General features: G+C 39.5%; 1 protein-coding gene across 1 annotated transcript; it reads left to right on the top strand.

Moving 5' to 3' along the window:
• The first annotated feature begins 10116 nt into the window (after positions 1-10116).
• Positions 10117-13019, top strand: LOC138357501 (antifreeze protein Maxi-like). Its single transcript, XM_069314359.1, has 2 exons — positions 10117-10162; positions 12661-13019. The coding sequence occupies exons 1-2, from the start codon at positions 10117-10119 to the stop codon at positions 13017-13019; spliced, it is 405 nt and encodes a 134-aa protein (XP_069170460.1).
• Positions 13020-20601: the final 7582 nt, after the last annotated feature.

Below are 20601 nucleotides of genomic sequence, written 5' to 3'. Positions count from 1 at the left end.
TCGTGGGTAAGGACCATCAATTGGTCTTGTTCTATATCGTGGGTAAGGACCATCAATTGGTCTTGTTCTATATCGTGGGTAAGGAACATCAATTGGTCTTTGTTCTATATCGTGGGTAAGGAACATCAATTGGTCTTTGTTCTATATCGTGGGTAAGGAACATTAATTGGTCTTGTTCAATATCGTGGGTAAGGAACATCAATTGGTCTTTGTTCTATATCGTGGGTAAGGAACATTAATTGGTCTTGTTCAATATCGTGGGTAAGGAACATTAATTGGTCTTGTTCAATATCGTGGGTAAGGAACATTAATTGGTCTTGTTCTGTATCGCAGGTAAGGAACATTAATTGGTCTTGTTCAATATCGTGGGTAAGGACCATCAATTGGTCTTTGTTCTGCATCGTGGGTAAGGAACGTCGAATAGTCCAGCTGTTCGTTATAGTTCTGTAAAGTCGTGTTTTACTGTTTTTTAATCAGTGTCTTAGCAGCTGCAACGAATTTCCATCACTGTTTTAGAGTTACCTTAACTCTCTTGTGACGTGAACTAGAAGACGTTGATTTTGACAATGTTCAGCAAAACACACTTATAGACTGATTCTTGTGTAATATGGTTAATGTTAGAAAAAACTGTTAGAAAACGTGTCCAAAACGTCTTGCCCTGATCGAGAATCGAACCCGTTTCGAATTACTATTACATTACACTAACTATTGTACTACAGGTCAAGAAGCTTCAACATGTAAAGAGACTATTGGTTTTTGAAAGGTGCCTTAAGCAATCAGCTTTAAGCTGTTTCTGGAATAAAGAAAGTGAATGAAGGAATACCGATTTTAAGCTCCATATTTGAAAGCAATAATTAGTGAGATTCAATTTCGAGAGAAAAAAAAATTCTAATTCGGTTTTGCCCGTTAAGGGAGATCGAATATTAAGACTGTTTCAATTAAAGGTTCAATGACGATAGCTTTGATTAGGGTCATTAGAAAATTCTTAACTACCTCTGGTAATCACCCTCCAGTTGAGTGATTTAGACCTGGACAGCTAGAAATGGATTACCGTTGAGAGACGATTTATGGGATCGTGATATTTGGCTCTCTCGCAAGGGAATTTCGTACACTAATTAGTTTGATCACGTTTTGAGGTAAAGTTAAGCTTGTTCCGAAGTTAATTAACTCTTATTAATTACTCCTTGCATAAAAATGTCAATATCATTAGACTGAAAAAAGTTAAAGGACATTACGTTTACGATTTGGATTAAAACACACAACCATTACAAAACCAAAAATTAATTAATTTTCCCCCGTGTTCGAACTAAGACAAAGAATGTTTGTTGAGGGTATACTTTTACTATAAAGAACAGCAAGAAAATGTTAATACGTTTCTGCAAGGTTCTGAAGGAATATGTTATTACGAAGCAAAACGGCGTAGTAATATAATCCTTATTTTACTCTCATCCCGTGAAACTTTCATATATTACCAAAAACCACGAGAGCATCTGCGATTCTTGCCATAAGGGTGAGAAGGGGGTCAAGAATCCAATCCCCTAAACATATATTCAATCTTTAAAACAATTCCAATAAATATTCAGTCCAATGCTAATTCACGCCAAATCGTATTTCTATATACACATTTCCTATTATCACAACCTGTCCACTCATCTTAATTTATCCCATTTTCTTGATCCCTCCCTCATTCCACGCCTCACAACTGCATCTCATACTCTTTTCCTCTTAGGTATAGTTCCTATTTATTCACTCTCGCACATCAATCATCATCTCCAAGCTCATCATCTTCCTATTTTCTCTCGTCTTCAATCAACGCGTCATTGCACCTCATCTCCTGTCTTGTCAATCACACAATGTCACATTTGATCAGAAAAAACAATGGTATTTTTTTCTGAGAAGGAAGGGTTGTAGAAGAGGATGACAGAGAAAGAGAGAGAGAGAGAGAGAGAGAGAGAGAGAGAGAGAGAGAGAGAGAGAGAGAGAGAGAGAGAGAGAGAGAGAGAGAGAGTGAGAGAGAGAGTGAGAGAGAGAGTGAGAGAGAGAGAGAGAGAGAGAGAGAGAGAGAGAGAGAGGGGTAAGATAATTATTAGGAGAAAGCACCAAGCCATTACGATTCTATAGCACTTGGAAGGGATCAGGATAATGATTTGGGAGGAGATAGGGAGAGAAGGTATGGTGCCCAACCACTTGGACGGGTCCGGGATTTAACCCTGACCTAATGACGCGAGAATGTCGCTCTACCGTCCAGTCCAAGTAGTTGGACAGAGAGAGAGAGAGAGAGAGAGAGAGAGAGAGAGAGAGAGAGAGAGAGAGAGAGAGAGAGAGAGAGAGAGAGAGAGAGAGAGAGAGAGAGGCAATCATATTTAATGCTCCAAATCGTTCCTATTATCTGACTCCTCTACACCCGTCTCTTTTAACGTTTAATTACACTGAGAACGTCTCAATCTATCTCCACACTTTTAGCACAAAGCACTTGCATGAATGACCTTATCTTTCATTATATTACTAAAAGTCTAAATCACCTCGAGTTATCCATTGGTTCACAATCTTCCATATCCCAATTCACAACTATTGGGTTATACTACAACATATACATTGTGTAAACTTGATTTTTTAACAGTCATTTATCACCCACGAAACAAAATGTTTTCTTACGTTACTTTGTTGCTTAAACGTAGAATCAAAGTTACAATAGTTAAAAAATAACGCAGTTACGTCGAGTGTTAACTGGACGCGGGCATAGTAATGCCTGTCCTAATTTCCAAAGGATTTGTGAATGGTAATTTAGTGAAGGAGGAATAGTGAGAAAGCACATCTATGCATCCTGACAACCGGCTAAATTATAAGTCAGTATTTGACATATTATATATATAATATATATATATATATATATAAATATATATATATATATATATATATATATATATATATATGTCGTACCTAATAGCCAGAACGTACTTCTCAGCCTACTATTCAAGGCCCGATTTGCCTAATAAGCCAAGTTTTCATGAATTAATGTTTTTTCGTCTACCTAACCTACCTAACCTAACCTAACCTAGCTTTTTTTGGCTACCTAACCTAACCTTACCTATAAATATAGGTTAGGTTAGGTTAGGTAGGGTTGGTTAGGTTCGGTCATATATCTACGTTAATTTTAACTCCAATAAAAAAAAATTGACCTCATACATAGAGAAAAGGGTTGCTTTATCATTTCATAAGAAAAAAATTATAGTAAATATATTATTTCAGGAAAACTTGGCTTATTAGGCAAATCGGGCCTTGAATAGTAGGCTGAGAAGTGAGTTCTGGCTACTAGGTACGACATATATATATATATATATATATATATATATATATATATATATATATATATATATATATATATATACCTCTGGCTGGAAGAAGGGGACCCTTAGCCTCGTAAGAAACCACACACATAACGTATTAGAGGGAATGTTTAAGGGCCCCTTCAATACAGTTTGTGTGCTTTTCTCCTACCACCCCCTTCCTCTTGTGTTTTTTAGTGCTTTATTATGTATTTAATGGATATATATATATAAATATATAAATATATATATATATATATATATATATATATATATATATATATATATATATATATATATATAAATATATATATATATATATAAATATATAAATTTATATATATATATAAATATATATATATATATATATATATATATATATATATATATATATATATATATATATATATATATATATATATATATATATATATAAAACTTGTGTGTGTGTGTAAGGAATAGATTCCCAATGCGACTTAGAATCCAAGCACATTGTGAAATATACTAATGTTGAGATATATATTCGGAAACCACAAATCCCCCCTCTGGAAAGCCTGTGAGAATAGGAGAATAATTCTCTTTGGGAGTCGTGCGAGAGAACGAAGAGAGAGCCGGTGGTCGGAATGTACAGTGATGGAGGAGAGAAGTAAACGATTGAGAAGAGTGAGGGAAGCGATTCAGTAGGAATATATGATGATGGAGTCCGAGAAATGGGTATGCTGTATGGTAATTTCAGGTCCGCTTCGAACCCCGCCGTGGATCAGAAAGGTATTGTTGTCTGGCGTGACCATAGGGAGCTTGAGGCAAATGTTCTCGAACAAGAGAGGACATGCTGGAAGGGACCCTGAAGGGGCAGTAGCAAGGGTAAAGAGCTGACAATTTGAACGTCGGATTCGAAGGGAAAACCCAAATGTTGAATTTTCGATGTCGTTTTTAGGAAGCTGATAAATGTCCGAAGGTAACATGTGAGATACTTAGGAATAATAACACGAGAGAGAGAGAGAGAGAGAGAGAGAGAGAGAGAGAGAGAGAGAGAGAGAGAGAGAGAGAGAGAGAGAGAGAGAGAGAGAGAGAGAGAGAGGAGACAGACAGACAGAGAGACAGACAGACAGAGACACAGAGAGAGAGAGAGAGAGACAGACAGAGAGAGAGAGAGACAGACAGACAGAGTGACAGAGTGAGTGAGTGACAGACAGAGTGAGTGACAGAGAGAGATAGTTAAGAACATATCCAACTAGCTTTTCAAACTACATTGCTTACCACCAGACATGGATCAGCCTTATTTTCACTACCAAGAGCCAATATCAATTAAAAGTTTGCTCTAATTTGAAATAGATTACAAAACCTATGGAGACTTATTTTTAACAATCGTCACTTCTCATTTTATACGAAGGCAAAAGGAAGGGGGGATTGTGTATAGAACAATTTGATTAATTATTTGGTTTCTAGGGAGCAAGTTATTAAACACACACACTAAATAGAGTCAAATTCTTTCAACCAGACGAGGCATTTATCAGGCTTATAAAGCATGTTAGAATGAGCTTTGTCAACTACCCACCAAACACACCGAAACTACGACGTTGGTACAACGTTCGAACAAGCTTTAACACCTAAGAAGTTATAACAACCAATATAGCAAGGTGTAAAAACGTTCAAATACGTCATAAACACGTCAAGCCAAGATGTAACAACTTTATTCTCCGCTTGTTACAACTTGTAAGAGAGAGAGTTTCGGTTTGTGTTTCCAGGGTAATCTCTTATAAATAAAATAAAATAATTAGATTCCAACAGTGACGGAATCGAGGAGGTTGTGAATATAGCACGGAGTTTACAGATGGGAAATAGATCTCCCTTACATCAGTCTATCGGCATATTAGCTTTAACATCTATTGTGGTGGGAAAACTGATTGAATAATTCATCGAAAAAGCCATTTGCACGCATCTTGAAGGGAGAATATTTAATAATTTGGATCACTGTTCTAACGAAGGGATGTTCATATTTAACAAATTAACTTATACGTTTCAGAATATCTGAAGCAGGTGAAATGCATGAAGATTATGATGTATAACCATACCTTTGTCGTAGTTACCCAACCACTTGGGCTGGACGGTAGAGCAACGATCTCGCTTTATGCAGATTGGCGTTCAATTACCGACCGTCCAAGTGGTTGTGCACCATTCCTTTCCCTTCATCCCATCCCAAACCCTTATCCTGACCCCCTTCCAAGTGCTATATAGTAGTAATGGTTTGGCGCTTTCCCCTGATTTGTCCGTTCCGTTCCGTTCGACGCCGTTCCTCATGGATAATTTATTAGAAAGATAAAGTAACATGACACTGTAGTGAATATTTTAGAATGGAAGTGGACACGGTTATGCAAAAGGTCAGTGTATAAAACCTGAGGAAATCTTCAAGAGTCATCGCTAATCTCTAAGGAAACAAACCCAACTCGACCTAACCTATCCTTATGCAGATGAAGAGTCACAATAACGTGGCTGAAAAATGTTGACCAAATCACACACTTGAAATTGAAGTGACGACGACGTTTCGGTAAGTCCTGGATTATTATCAGTAGTAATCAACTTGAATCGATTTGAGAAGGGTCCAGGACGGACCGAAACGTCGTTGTCTCCAATTTCAAGTGTGTGGTTTGGTTAACTTATCCTTTCCTAACCCAAATAAAAAGACAAAAAAAAAAATTGTCTTTCATTTGTGGAATGCATACACCAACTACTTGGGCTGGATGGTAGAGCGACGATCTCGCTTCATGCAGGTCGGCGTTCAATTCCCGACCATCCAAGTGGTTCGGCACCATTCCTTCATCCGTCCCATCCCAAAACCTTATCCTGACCCCTACCTAGTGCTATATAGCCGTAATGGCTTAGCGATTTCCCCTGAAAATTCCTTCCTTCCTTCCTTGTGGTATGCGTACATTATAACGGCATACTGGCGTTGCATAATGATATTTTAGCTCTGGTATTGGATTCTACAGGTATTTTACCAGTAGGAACCAAATTACCTCTAAGATCCAATTTGATTACCTTTACCTGTGGGAGAGATCACGGATCTCTCCTACAGGTAAATCTCTCTCTCGTTCACCGTTACTCACTAAAAGCATATTACCCGAAAACACTATAAACAGCGAGAGGGGAAATAGTTTCAGATTAGTAATCGAAATCGTTAACGAATCTCTCATACTCTTAAGATGGACGAAGTACCGACAGACGTAGATTTATACAATACAATTGTGGGATTATGTTCCTGGAAAAAATATTAGTTACCAGCTATCATTTGAAGAACACTGAAATGACCAAATCTAATAACGAGAAACATTTGGGATCCATTATCTGGAATCCTAATTCAAGAAATCAACGGTTAAATTATAGTGAGGTAACATGTTAATCTTGCCTTATCTTGCGCTTGTTAAGCCCCTACGAATTATGCCGTTCTGCGTTGTGTACAGTGTTATAGAAAGGACATAAATTTCCTTTAACCAGGGTGGAAGCTCCAACATCTTCCGAGACAGGAACGAAAGAAATAAAGAAATTCTTATCAGAATTTAAAATTCTCATACCCAGATAAGGTGATACTGAATCCTTAACACACATAACAGCATCATAAAAGTACAGAATGGAGACCCGCACATTTAAATACAACAGCCTCCAAAATTTGCAATGCAATATGGTCCAGAAATACGAGCACGCAATCTTTTTAAAAGCCTTGCGGCGCAGGTTGACGGGAACGAGGTGAAGGGAGGGGCTAATGCGCTTGTTTCGGGGGGGAAAAGCCGTTATTTTAGCGTTTCCGGAGTTCCTGCACCTTGTTCCGGGCCGGCTCTCTTCCAAGCAGCGGACGATTATCGGAAACTGCTCAAGAAAGCGCTTAGTATTATGTCTCAATTCCCACTTCTCTACTGCATAGACAAATAGTTATTTTTTACGTTTTAACATCCTTTTGGGTGTGCTGGGAAGAGTGGTTGAATAAATGAGTGGGGTTGGACAAATACACTAGTGGGATTAGCTGGCTAAATACACATCTGGGAGTGGTTGGACAAATATACGAGAGGGAGTAGTTCGACAAAAACTGGAGTTTGGTTGGACAAATGAGTCAAAGTGGGTTAACAAATACCGGAGAAAGGGTGGTTGGACAATATATGTACGGGTGGTTGGACAAATAAATGACTGGGAGAGGTTTGATCTAAGTTGAAAGTTGCTCGCAAGAACTAGCAAGCCTTTCGGGAGAGATTCTTGTCTTCACAGACTTGTGTCAGTGATTCTTTCAACAGGACCTTTGTCCACACTGGTATTGTGTTCCTGCTTCCACCAGCTCTTATCTGCCTTCTTATCGTAGTCAAGGTTCAAGCTCATAAAAATCTTGTTTTTTTGTTTACAAAACTACATGGGTAACTTTAAATGACCTTCAATGAAATTTGTTGACGAAACAATTGCGTAGTATTATATTAAGTATAATTTTTACTCATTTAACTAAATTTGATTTAGAAATATATACACATGTATATTATAAAAATATACATATATATCCCAATGTATTTTTCCTACTGGAACTTATTATACATATAATTTTTGTTCCACCTTTACTGTAAGTACAATTTGGGTAAATTGTTACAATTCATTACAGAAACGGTTTTTAAGCTTATTTTAACAGTTTTAAGCTTATTTTTTAAACTTTACATTTTTTGTTTAAATTATGCCCAGTCAAAATTTTAATTGTTCTTAAGAAAACTTCCATTTAAACAGCATTTGTACGTTTTTTGGAGGGTCGATATGAGGAAGATTCATGCAGTTTTCGAGTAAATAAGAAACAGATTGATAAACTGGTGTGCAGCTTCAGATTCTGTATTTTTATTTGATGGTAATTTCTACTCACTGATTGATGGTGTAGCAATACGGGGATCCTCCTCTTAGCAATCATATGCTAGCACATTCTACTGTAATTTCAAAACTTTTTAGATATATACTTGTTCATCAAAACTTAAACCTATTTTTAATCGTAGGTGCGTAGATTTTGTTAAATATCAATAGTTATCAGATACAGATAAATTTGTTTCATATTCAAAATAAAACATTTAATTATTAAATTTCTTATGAAATTAAGGATAATTTAGAAAGAGAATTTCTTTTTTTCGTTAATTGCTAACATTGTTATGTAATTCACTTCCTCGCTGTATTTGTGATACATAATTGAACTTTTGTATCTTAAATTATACTAGAAGAATAATACTAAAATTATGCATAAAATTTAATTACTTGTGAATTATTAGCTAATATGTAACAATGATAAAAAAACACTGATCCATGTATGCTGAAAAACCACATGTGAAAAACAGAGAATGCTTAACGCGTTTTCGGCTACATCACCTTCATCAGAGCAACGTTGAATGAAGCACATTTTACTTTGCTCTGATGAAGGCGATATAGCCGAAAACGCGTTAAGCATTCTCTATTTTTCACATGTGGGTTTTCCCGCATTATCTTGAGGTTATCTTGAGATGATTTCGGGGCTTTAGTGTCCCCGCGGCCCGGTCCTCGACCAGGCCTCCACCCCCAGGAAGCAGCCCGTGACAGCTGACTAACACCCAGGTACCTATTTTACTGCTAGGTAACAGGGGGCATAGAGTGAAAGAAACTTTGCCCAATGTTTCTCGCCGGCGCCTGGGATCGAACCCAGGACCACAGGATCACAAGTCCGGCGTGCTGTCCGCTCGGCCGACAGGCTCCCTACTTTGTACCGTGTAATAACTTTGTAATACTACTTTGTACTATTACAAAGTAATGTACTTTGTAATACTTTGTAATACTTTGTATTACTTTGTACCGTAATTATTCAGAGAAGCACGTACCCTCAGGTACAGTTTTCAACCTGCATTCATCATCAATCATCTTTCAGAAGTTAAAATATATGGATCCTTTAGCGTGAAGAGAAGGGAACTATCAGGGGAAAGCGCCAAGCCATTACGACTATATAGCACTTGGTAGGGATCAGGATAAGGATTTGGGATGGGGACGGTGGGAGGGAAGGAATGGTGTCCGATCCCTTGGATGGTCTGGGATTGAACGCCGACCTGCAATGAAGCGAGAACCGTCGCTCTACCGTCCAGACCTAGCAAAAGTACAGAGCCGTTTCAACATTGTTTCAGTCCACATACGGACTCTGCTGTATGTATTTACGAAGGAAAGTGTGTTAAATGAATTATGAATGAACTTTAAATACATTCCCCTTGGCCTCGTCTAAAAAAGACACTGAAGATAATTAAAATAAAGTTCCCCATGATGTTTTGTCATCTAATTAAAATGAACACAAAGTTTTCATGATAGTGGTCCGAGACTACGGTAATTGGACTGATCGGAGCTGCTGGGAGGGGGACTTGGAGGCCGGACTTGGGAGCATCCGCTAAGGGAGGGGGGGGACTTAGGGGGGACTTGGGGGACACATCCGCTAAGTTCAAGGTGTCATTGATAGCAACAGCTAAGCATATGTATAAAGGTATCTGTGAAGAACTTATTGGCTCGTCTGAGCTTCTTGTCATAAACTTATTTAAAAATCATTCCCAAAATGCAAGAAAAGTACTATTAGGTAAAGCGAGCTTTAAATTGTGTTTACTATTAGTCATAATATATTTATTTATAATGAATATTAGTGATATTTAGAATAATTAAAACAATAAGTAAATAACTGGCTTACAGAGCTATTTATCATAAACTTGAACAAGCAGCAACATCAACCCATAAAATAGGCTAATGCCCATTTAGGTTTAAATCCTCGTTTGTGTAAATGGGACGGGATTTCACAGGAGTTACTCAAGGAAAGTCATTGTCGGGTTAGCGAGATCATCTGTGTTTAGCGAGAGAACCCTGGTGTATATTTTCTGGTCAAAGGAGTTCCAACACGTAATTGGATTAAAGAACTGTTTACATAGCGAGAACAAAGAAAAGGACACGAGTCAGGCTTAGGCCTATTGTTATGTGGATTTATTTGTTTTTGTGTCTTTGTCTCTGTGTTTTTGTCACCGCTAACTTCCCTATTTTTTTCTGGTATCTGGTACTACATCCGTTTGCATATTACATAATGGTAAAACCTTATACATCAGTCGATGTATTATATATCACAGAAAACAATATATATTATTTGGTATGTTAGTAGTTAGTAACAGTTAATTGACAGTTGAGAGGCGGGCTGAAGGAGCAGAGCTCAACCCCCCGCAAGCACAACTAGGTGAATACACACATACAGGCAGGCAGTGATGTAGAGGCAGACTCCATACACAGTTTCAAATGTAGATTTTATAGTACCTAATAGGGTCCAGAATCTGTCCACCAGTTGATTGACAATCGAAAGGCGGTACCAAAGAGCCAAAGTTCAACCATCCACAAGGACAACTTGGTGAGTACACACACACACACACACACACACACACACACACAGTCAGTGGTTGACAAATGGAATGCATTAGGAAGTGATGTGGTGGTGGAGGCTGACTCCATACACAGTTTCAAGTGTAGATATGATAGAGCCCAATAGGTTCAGGAACCTGTACACCTGTTGATTGACGGTTGAAAGGCGGGACCAAAGAGCCAGAGCTCAACTCTCGCAAACACAACTAGGTGAGTACAACTAAGTGAGTAAACACACGAACGTACACGTGCCCACACACACACAGGAACGTACACGTGCCCCCCCACACACACACATGAACGTACACGTGCCCCCACATACACAGGAACGTACACGTGCCCCAACCCACACATGAACGTACACGTGCCCCCCCCCACACACACATGAACGTACACGTGCCCCCCCACACACAGGAACGTACACGTGCCCCCTCCCCACACACACACATGAACGTACACGTGCCCCCCCCACACATGAACGTACACGTGCCCACACACACACACATGAACGTACACGTGCCCACACACACACATGAACGTACACGTGCCCCCCCCCCCCCACACACACACATGAACGTACACGTGCCCCCTCCCCCCCCCCACACACACACACATCTGGGACAGCTAAAGCTCAGTCAAGAACTGACCGACTGTGGTGAACAAACGGGAGGAGAATCACTAATGAGAAGCAAGAAGCCGAGCGGCACTAATTAGGCTTTATGAATGACCTGACAAAAAGAATAATAATTAATATACATTAGCCGAGAATTATGTCTAGTAGGCAAAATGATGAGAATTTTTTGTTATGGAACCTCGGCTATGTTATTCGTCTTTTAGTATGAGTTTGTAAATACTATTTGTACGTGCGGGTTCGAGCTCTTGGACCCCGATTTCATAATCATCGCTTGCCTTATGTACTGAATCCTACCTTAATTTTCCTTATCATATCTGCTTCACATTCTATCTCCCGCAAACATCACCAGGATTAACCTGTAACAGCTGTTTAACTACCAGGTACCTATTTACCCCTAGGTCAACAGAGGTATCAGGTGAAAGAAACTGCCTATTTGTTATTTAATTGTAATTCAAGATAATGGGCTGTAGTGGCATCTCATTACTCTGGAGCCTCTCTTCTCTGCGGGAACATTTTGTCCTGCTGCTGAGATATTCCCTCATTCACTGACTCATTCCCTCACCCCCCCCCCCCCCCGTCCCATCCCAAATCCTTATCCTGACCCCTTCCCAGTGCTATATTGTTGTAATGGCTTGGCGCTTTCCCCTCCCCCCCCCCCTGATAGCTCCCTTCCCTTCCCTCATTCCCTGTAACTCCTGCTGGTGTTTCTGTATTGTGAATAAGTCGCATGTGGAGTACTGTATCGAAGGGTCTTTCACATATCAAATGCATGTGACTTTGACCGACCTTGCTTTCTCGGTCTTAAAATTTTCTCAAGTTTGTGAGGGAAGATTTGCACTCCTTTCCTTTCCCCATCCCATCCCAAATCATCATTCTGACCCCCTTCCAAGTGCTATATAGTTGTAATGGTTTGACGCTGTCCCCCCGCTCCTGTGTCAGGTAAGTCCACTACGGGCTCACCATAGCCCGTGCTGCTTGGAACTTTTTCCGAGTAGCTGAATCTATAACAACGACGCTTTTCCCTGATAATTCCCTTCCCTTCCCTGAAGATATGTTCGAGTTGCGTTATGATGATCTTCATCTCCAGATGTTTCTTTTAACTGTATTCGCCAGCATCTTGCAAGGTGTACAAGAGATGCTGGCTATTGAAGTTTAGTGTTTACAGTTTTTCTGATCTTTTCTATATTGGAACTCTATTATTTTGTCTTCTAACCTTCCAGTAGTTCTCCTGTTTTCAGTGATGTTATTTCTTAGTAATATGCTGAGGCTTTAAACGCCTTCTCTTGGTAGGCACGACGTGTCTTCCCATCTGGGAACCTCAAGGTTCGTCAGTATCAGAAACAACTTCAACAAAACTAGATGAAACAGCATCTATAATATCAGAGAGAGCAGCATCACCCGCAGCATTAAAACCAGCAGCAGCAGCAGCACTCGCAGCAGTAATACCATCAGCAGTAGAAGCACTTGTAGCAGTGATACCAGCAACAGCAGTACTTACAGCAGTAATACCATCAGCAACAACACTAGCAGCAGTAATACCACTAGCAGCAGAAGCAGCAGCAGCAGAAGCACTCGCGGCAGTAATACCAGCAGCAGCAGAAGCAGCAGTAAATATGTCATTACCGTCAGCAGCAACAGAGCAGCAATAGAAGTAATTATCAGGAAAGTATAACAGCAATACAGATGGTAATGGTCACAGTTACTGACACACAATGTAAACACATAAACTGAAACACAAAAGCATGTCATTACACTGATATAAGGCACTTGCCAAACGTGTTATCACAGTCCATTAACCCACCTCCATTATCTACACTTAAGAGCCATTGACCCTCCATCGAGCACTAAACTACTAGACTAAGCAACCGATACATTAAGTGTTCACTTGCACCAGCAACTTGCACCAGCAACTTGCACCAGCAACTTGCACCAGCAACAATCATAAGTCACAATAAAACAGTTGAAACACCAACAATACCACATAAGGTCAGGGCACTTGCAACGTCCACAGACAACTCATCCGGAGAGCAGAGTGAGTCCTTCACTCTGCTACAATCAGGACTGTAGAGTGCATTTTTTTCATTGTCTTCTTCACTTTCTGCCTTCAGGATCAAGTTTCCACTCTTGGATCCAGCCATTCCAACCGCAGGAATTCTAATGCAAAGATGGTTGGAACTGCCTTTCACTACCTGGTTCTCTTCACAGAACCAGGGTTCTGTGAAGAACCCTAGTTCTAAAGGTTCTGAACTCTGGTTCTGAAGGCTTGCTCCAGTACTTTTTCTCATCCTCATATCGGACATAGACAAGGACACAACCATTAGTACTGTATCATCCTTTGCAGATGACACTAGGATTTTTGTGAGTAGACAACATAGAGGACACGGCAAACCTCCAATCAGATGTAGATCAGGTCTTTCTATGGGCTACAGAAAATAATATGGTGTTTAACGAAGATAAGTTCCAGATCATGCGCTAAGGAAAAAATTAAAATATAAAAACGGAAACCACGTACAAAACGCAGTCAAATCATAACATAGAACGAAAAGGAAATGTAAAGGATCTGGGTGTACTCATGTCGGAAGACCTTACATTTAAAGAACACAATAAAGTAGGCATCACAACTGCTAGAAAAATGACAGGTTGGATAACAAGAACTTTTCACACTAGAGATGCTATACCTATTATGATACTTTTCAAGACGCTAGTGATCTCTAGAGTGGAGTACTGCTGCACAATGACAGCCCCTTTCAAAGCTGGAGAAATTGCTGACCTGGAGAGCGTGCAGAGATCCTTTACTGCTAGAATCCACTCAGTAAAACATCTAAACTACTGGGACCGACTAAACAGCCTAAATCTGTATTCTCTCCAGCGCAGGCGGGAGAGATCACCCTCCTTCCTTTTAGAGTCGTCAGGTTTATTTCTTTCTGTCGCTCTTCATACCCCATCTCTCGTAACTCTGGGACGAGCATCATCGCAAACTTCTGAAGATTTTCCAGTTTCCTTATGTGTCTCATCATGCCGCTCCATGATGGGGCGGCATACTCTGAGACTGGTCTCACGTAGGTAGTGTAAAGCGCCCTAAATACATCCTTACTTAGGCTTCTGAATGATGTTCTAACCTTTGCCAGCATCAAGTGTACTCATCTATTTGTACTCGCCTATTTGTGCTTGCGGGGGTTGAGCTTTGGCTCTTTGGTCCCGCCTCTCAACTGTCAATCAACTGGTGTACAGATTCCTGAGCCTACTGGGCTCTATCATATCTACATTTGGAAGTGTGTGTGTGTGTGTGTGTGTGTGTGTGTGTGTTTGTACATTTCCTGAGCCCTATTTTACCAGCTATTATACTGAGAGCCAGTAATGCCAATCTAAACTCGAACTTGGGGATATTAAACACAGTTGAAAGACCTCCTTAAGAACTGTCTGTTCCATTATTATCTCGATAAAATGGATCAGCGCAAGATACTTGTATTATATAGACTTGTAATTAAACTACAGATGTGAAAAATGGAAACTATAACAGTTTAACTGGAAACCATTCCCGTCCTTATTAGATTTCAGAGATAACAGGAAGCAATTAATATTTTGCACGCAAGACTTCAAGAATGCAATTGACTGGAGGTAATTTAGCAACCACGAATTATTACAACAGTGTATTCTGATAATATTTTAACACCTCCAAAGGATACCTGATCAACCAGGCTGTGACTCATAGGTCAGGCTGCGAGCAGCCGCGTCCAACAGCCTGGTTGATCAGTCCGGCAACCAGGAGGCCTGGTCGACGACCGGGCCGCGGGGACGCTAAGCCCCGGAAGCACCTCAAGGTAACCTCAAGGTAAGGTAACTTAAGCTGATTAAGAGTGTGAATCACTTAGTTTATAAATACCTACTTTCAAACAAAAGTGCTGCATGAATTTTTAGTATTGAACAATCTTGAACGAACAAAACTGTAGAATAATTCGTAATATATAACATCTTGGAACTACAAAACTGTCAATGGTTGTCTGGTACACAGCTTCCTAGGACCTCTGAAACCTAGAGGTATTTAGCCTCTGGTAATTTCGTAATGGAATTACGAAACCTTATTTAGAATCGCTTTCGTAATACCATTTTGTTTTTGTACTAATTTAATTGCATTTATAACCTTTTAGCTTCAGAACTGAAGAGAATGAATGAGAGGTTTTGAAATATATTTTGCGAAACTCTCTCACTTTATATTGATATGGTACATAACCTAATCTAACCTAACCTAACCTAACCTAACCTAACCACTCTCTCATGATGCTGCACATATCAAAGCAAAAAAAATAACATAGTATCAACGAAGACGCCAAAAATTATAACACAGAAATGTTATTACGATTTTAAACATAGCAAGAATTTCTCTATATAACACATAAGTGATGAAAATCTATCAAAGAATTACAAATGTGTTTGTGGTTCAAAACAGGCTCATAACAGAGCCTTGAGCGCCTGGGAGATCACCACTTAAAGAGGCTTAGTGGCCGCCAACACACTTCAAATTTCCATTATTATTATATGAATTAAATATTAAGTAAATTGTTCAAGGCAAACTATGAATAAAAGTATATATCTATTTGTTTTCAATTACTTCAATGGATTTTAGAGTTCGTAATTCAACTGGGAGTTTATGATTGTTGTACACAATATGATTTATCGATGTTGACCATTTGGATATTGGACGTAATTTTGGCTTTGTATATTGGACATCATTTTAAGTCCAATATGAGAGAGAGAGAGTCGTCTCTTCATCCCTCAGCGATAATCCAATCTATCCATCCATCAACTACAACCTCATCCATCCATCCTTCAACCACCATCTATCTATCCTCAACGACAACCCTATCTATCCAATCTTTACCGACAGTCCCATCTATGTATCAACGACAATCCCATGTATTCTTCCCTCAACAACAATCCTCTCTATCCATCCCTCCACGACAATCCCAACTTCCCATCCCCCTCCTATCCACCACTTACTAACGGCCCCCTCACCATTACTTAACAATGAATAATGAAGACAGGGCTGTCGTTATCGACAAACTCTCTCCTGATATAAATTCCATATATATACATATATATATATATATCGCCCTAAGCTGATATTAAAATATAATTGGGTAATTACTTAATTACTCCCAAAATAGCAACATGCATGTTCCTTGCACCACCTTCCCGGATAAGCACAGGCCAAAAACATTCTCTGCATTCGGTGCCAAATTTAGGTCATTATAGGTAATTATAGGTAATTCCCAATGGTATTACATTACAATGGTAATGTAATACCATTGGGATTTTTTTAAGGGATTATTATTGAAGTTTTGAAGAGGGATTTTGTTACGTTAATTATGAGGAGGGGAAAGACTAAGCCAGTAAGACTATATAGTATATTGAAGGGGAAGATCCCGATTGGTGCAATCGGGTGGGCCTCATTCAGTTTTCTTTTTCCGATACTGTAGCAACGAGATCAATTACATATGCAGGGATCCATAACTATAATAATGAGCAACGAACTAATCTCATGAGTATTAGTTGTAAACTTTTTGGAAGAATCGTAGTAGAATACATTAAACATTAATGTAATAGGAGCAAATATATTTTGATCAAGAAGCAAAGTTGGAAAGTGAGATATTCCAGCCCTGAGATATATATATATATATATATATATGTGTCGTACCTAGTAGCCAGAACGCACTTCTCTGCCTACTATGCAAGCCCGATTTGCCTAATAAGCCAAGTTTTCATGAATTGTTTTTCTACTACCTAACCTAACTTTTTCGGCTACCTAACCTAACCTATAAAGATAGGTTAGGTTAGGTAGGGTAGGTTAGGTTAGGTAGGGTTGGTTAGGTTCGGTCATATATCTACGTTAATTTTAACTCCAATAAAAAAAAATTGACCTTATACATAATGAAATGGGTAGCTTTATCATTTCATAAGGAAAAAAAATAGAGAAAATATATTAATTCACGAAAACTTGGCTTATTAGGCAAATCAGGCCTTGCATAGTAGGCCGAGAAGTGCGTTCTGGCTACTAGGTACGACATTTTATATATATATATATATATATATATATATATATATATATATATATATATATATATATATATATATATATATATTTAAACTGGTCTATGGAACATGGAAGTTTGTTGAGTGAGACGGTGTGTATTTACTATTTGTATCTACAGTGTGTCTGCAGAATCGAGCTGTTAGCTTTTCCCAAAAGGACCTCGCCTTTCTAACCAATCTACTTTTCCTCTATTATATCCACTACATATTTTTCAAAAACACACACACACACATACCCAGAAAGCAGCCTGTAGCAGCTGTCTAACTTCCTGATACCTATTTACTGCTAGGTGAACAGGTACATCAAGGTGAAAAATTCTGCCCATTTCTTTCCGCCTCGGCCGGGAATCGAGCCCGGGCTCTTAGTACTACGATTCCCAAGCGCTGTCCACTCAGCCACATGTTCCTGGTGTGTGTGTGTGTGTGTGTGTGTGTGTGTGTGTGTGTGTGTGTGTGTGTGTGTGTGTGTGTGTATGTGTGTATGTGTGTGTGTGTGTGTGTGTGTGTAAATTGGATGTATGGAAGATGAGATATGAGAGAGGTGTGTAGAGGGGGGAGTAATGTGGAATGGAAGGTAGGTTGTACCGAGTGGAAGAAACTGTGTTCCTTGTATGGAATGGATTTGCGTAATAGGAGGGGGATAGTATAAGGAGCTGGAGAGAGGTGTGTAGGATGGGAGGGAGAGTATTTGGAGATAGACGATGTTTGTTCACACATAAGAGCGATGGTCTCGCTTTATGCAGGTCGGCGTTCAATTCCCGACCGTCCTAGTGGTTGTGGACACCATTATTTCACCCCGTCCCATCCCAAATCCTTATCCTGACCCCTTCCAAGTGCTATATAATCGTAATGGCTTAGCGCTTTCCCCCCCTGATATAAGACGGTGAGAGGGGGAGGGAAGGGAAATAAGTTCTTCTCATAAGAAGGACCATAAATGCACATAAATGCAAAAAAATGCTTCTCATAAATGCACAGAAAACATTTAACCAGAACCAACATCTATTATAAATGTTCCTTTTCCTCTAGCATTTAGACATTCAGCGATGGTCAGATTGCGAGCGATATTTTAAACAGCCAACATAACAAATTTACATTGGTATCTGTCCAATTTTGTTTGTGTAATTGCTTATTTCTGCATGACTAAGTAAATAAATATTCTATATTGAAATGGAAACCCCAATTCGGCAAGTATAGAGTTTGCTCTGAATATCTTTGACAGTCAGTCCCCGGTTGTTTAAATACTTTCACAAAGCTCGTCTACTGTCATGAAACTTTTACACTTTGAGTCTCAAGCTGTTCAAAAATGTCCAGACAATTATTTCATTTTTTTGGATCATGGCTATAAAAAATATTCTTACCAAGTGATGCGATAAATAATTTAGAAAGTTATGCTTAGGTCAAAGAATTTTTTCATTCGTTTTGACAGCAGTTATTCAATGTCCATCACTTTGACATTTCGTGGATGTTTATCTACAGATCATGATGATAATATTAATTATATGAATAATATATATATTACTAATTATTTGAATATAATCTTTAGAGGATTGACAAAATGCTGGAATTACCGAACGGATCTATTTCCTGTTGTTTAACTTCATACTCGAGAGAGAGAGAGAGAGAGAGAGAGAGAGAGAGAGAGAGAGAGAGAGAGAGAGAGAGAGAGAGAGAGAGAGAGAGAGAGGGGAAGGAGGTGGAGAAACAGGGATAGAGGTAGAGACACGGATAGGAGACACAGGATTAGAGAGGAAGAAAGGGAAGGATAGGCACACAGGGAGAGTAAACTACCAAAATATCCATCACAGTAAACTAGCTGTGTAAACCGGGAGATCCCAGAAACTCCCTCAGCGTTGTACTTATTTTCCTCGAAAGAAGAAAAAAAAACTGGAAATAAACGTGTATGCGAGTAGCTTTAAAACACAACACTTAAACCAGAGAATCCGACAGGAAGGCAAACAGATTAAGTGACACAGGCAGAGATGTCTTGATGATAACAGCTCTTTGCTTGAAGTGTTAACTTTGGTTCATCAAGGCTCCCACTAAGTCAAGCATAATCTTAATTCAATAAGAGACAGAGACAACAAGTAAGAGCGTTAGAGCCAGGAATAGTGAGAGTAACACTAGTGTCAAATACCGGTAAATAAAGACGCAGAGAGAGAGAGAGAGAGAGAGAGAGAGAGAGAGAGAGAGAGAGAGAGAGAGAATTTGCTTTATGTTTTGTGTCTAGGAGTGTCTTTCCAGCTGAGTCTACCTCTTCATTCTACATTCATTCTTTCTACATTCTACATTCATTATTTCATTCTACATTCTACAAAGAATCTCTATTACCTCCAGTCACCCCTCTGTGGGGAGCCCCTTCAACCACCCCTCTGTGGGGAGCCCCTTCAACCACCCCTCTGTGGGGAGCCCCTTCAACCACCCCTCTGTGGGGAGCCCCTTCAACCACCCCTCTGTGGGGAGCCCCTTCAACCACCCCTCTGTGGGGAGCCCCTTCAACCACCCCTCTGTGAGGAGCTCAAACAGTCACCCTTCTGTAGGACCCAGAGCCAGCACCTTAAAAAGATATCCAGGGAAAGATGCAATATAACGAAAGGTCAAACAGAACCCCATAACAGTGAAAAGGTCAAGTACTGAGATAAGATCCAACATAGTCGGGTTAGAAACTGATACGGAGTCCATGTGTCATTTTCCGGATTCGTTTCTATTTACGGAAGAGCCGAGATAGGAGGAGAAGTAGAGAAGGTAATAAGAATATAAGAATAGGGCTAAGGGATGAGGTAAAAAAGGGTAAAGAACGCGGAGGAGAGATTGAGTAAATGTGTGAAATGAAATGTGAAATAGATTTTAGAGGGTGTTGGAAGATGATGGTAAATTAGCCGAAAAGTTGAATGAGAAAGTTGAGTCTTCTGCAGCATGGCTGCAATTGAGTTTCTCATTGATACATTACGTTAATGTGTTGTTTTCTGTTCCATGCTGAAGCATATCTTGAGCTTATCGAGTTGATTTCGGGGCTTAGTGTCCCCGCGGCCCGGTCCTCGACCAGGCCTCCACCCCCGGGAAGCAGCCCGTGACAGCCGACTAACTCCCAGGTACCTATTTACTGCTAGGTAACAGGAGGATAGGGTGAAAGAAACTCTGCCC

This window comes from Procambarus clarkii, chromosome 78, assembly GCF_040958095.1.
Source record: "Procambarus clarkii isolate CNS0578487 chromosome 78, FALCON_Pclarkii_2.0, whole genome shotgun sequence".
NCBI classification, from domain to species: domain Eukaryota; kingdom Metazoa; phylum Arthropoda; class Malacostraca; order Decapoda; family Cambaridae; genus Procambarus; species Procambarus clarkii.
The sequence above is the reverse complement of the archived record's forward strand: the minus strand, read 5'-3'. Positions and strand labels throughout refer to the sequence as shown.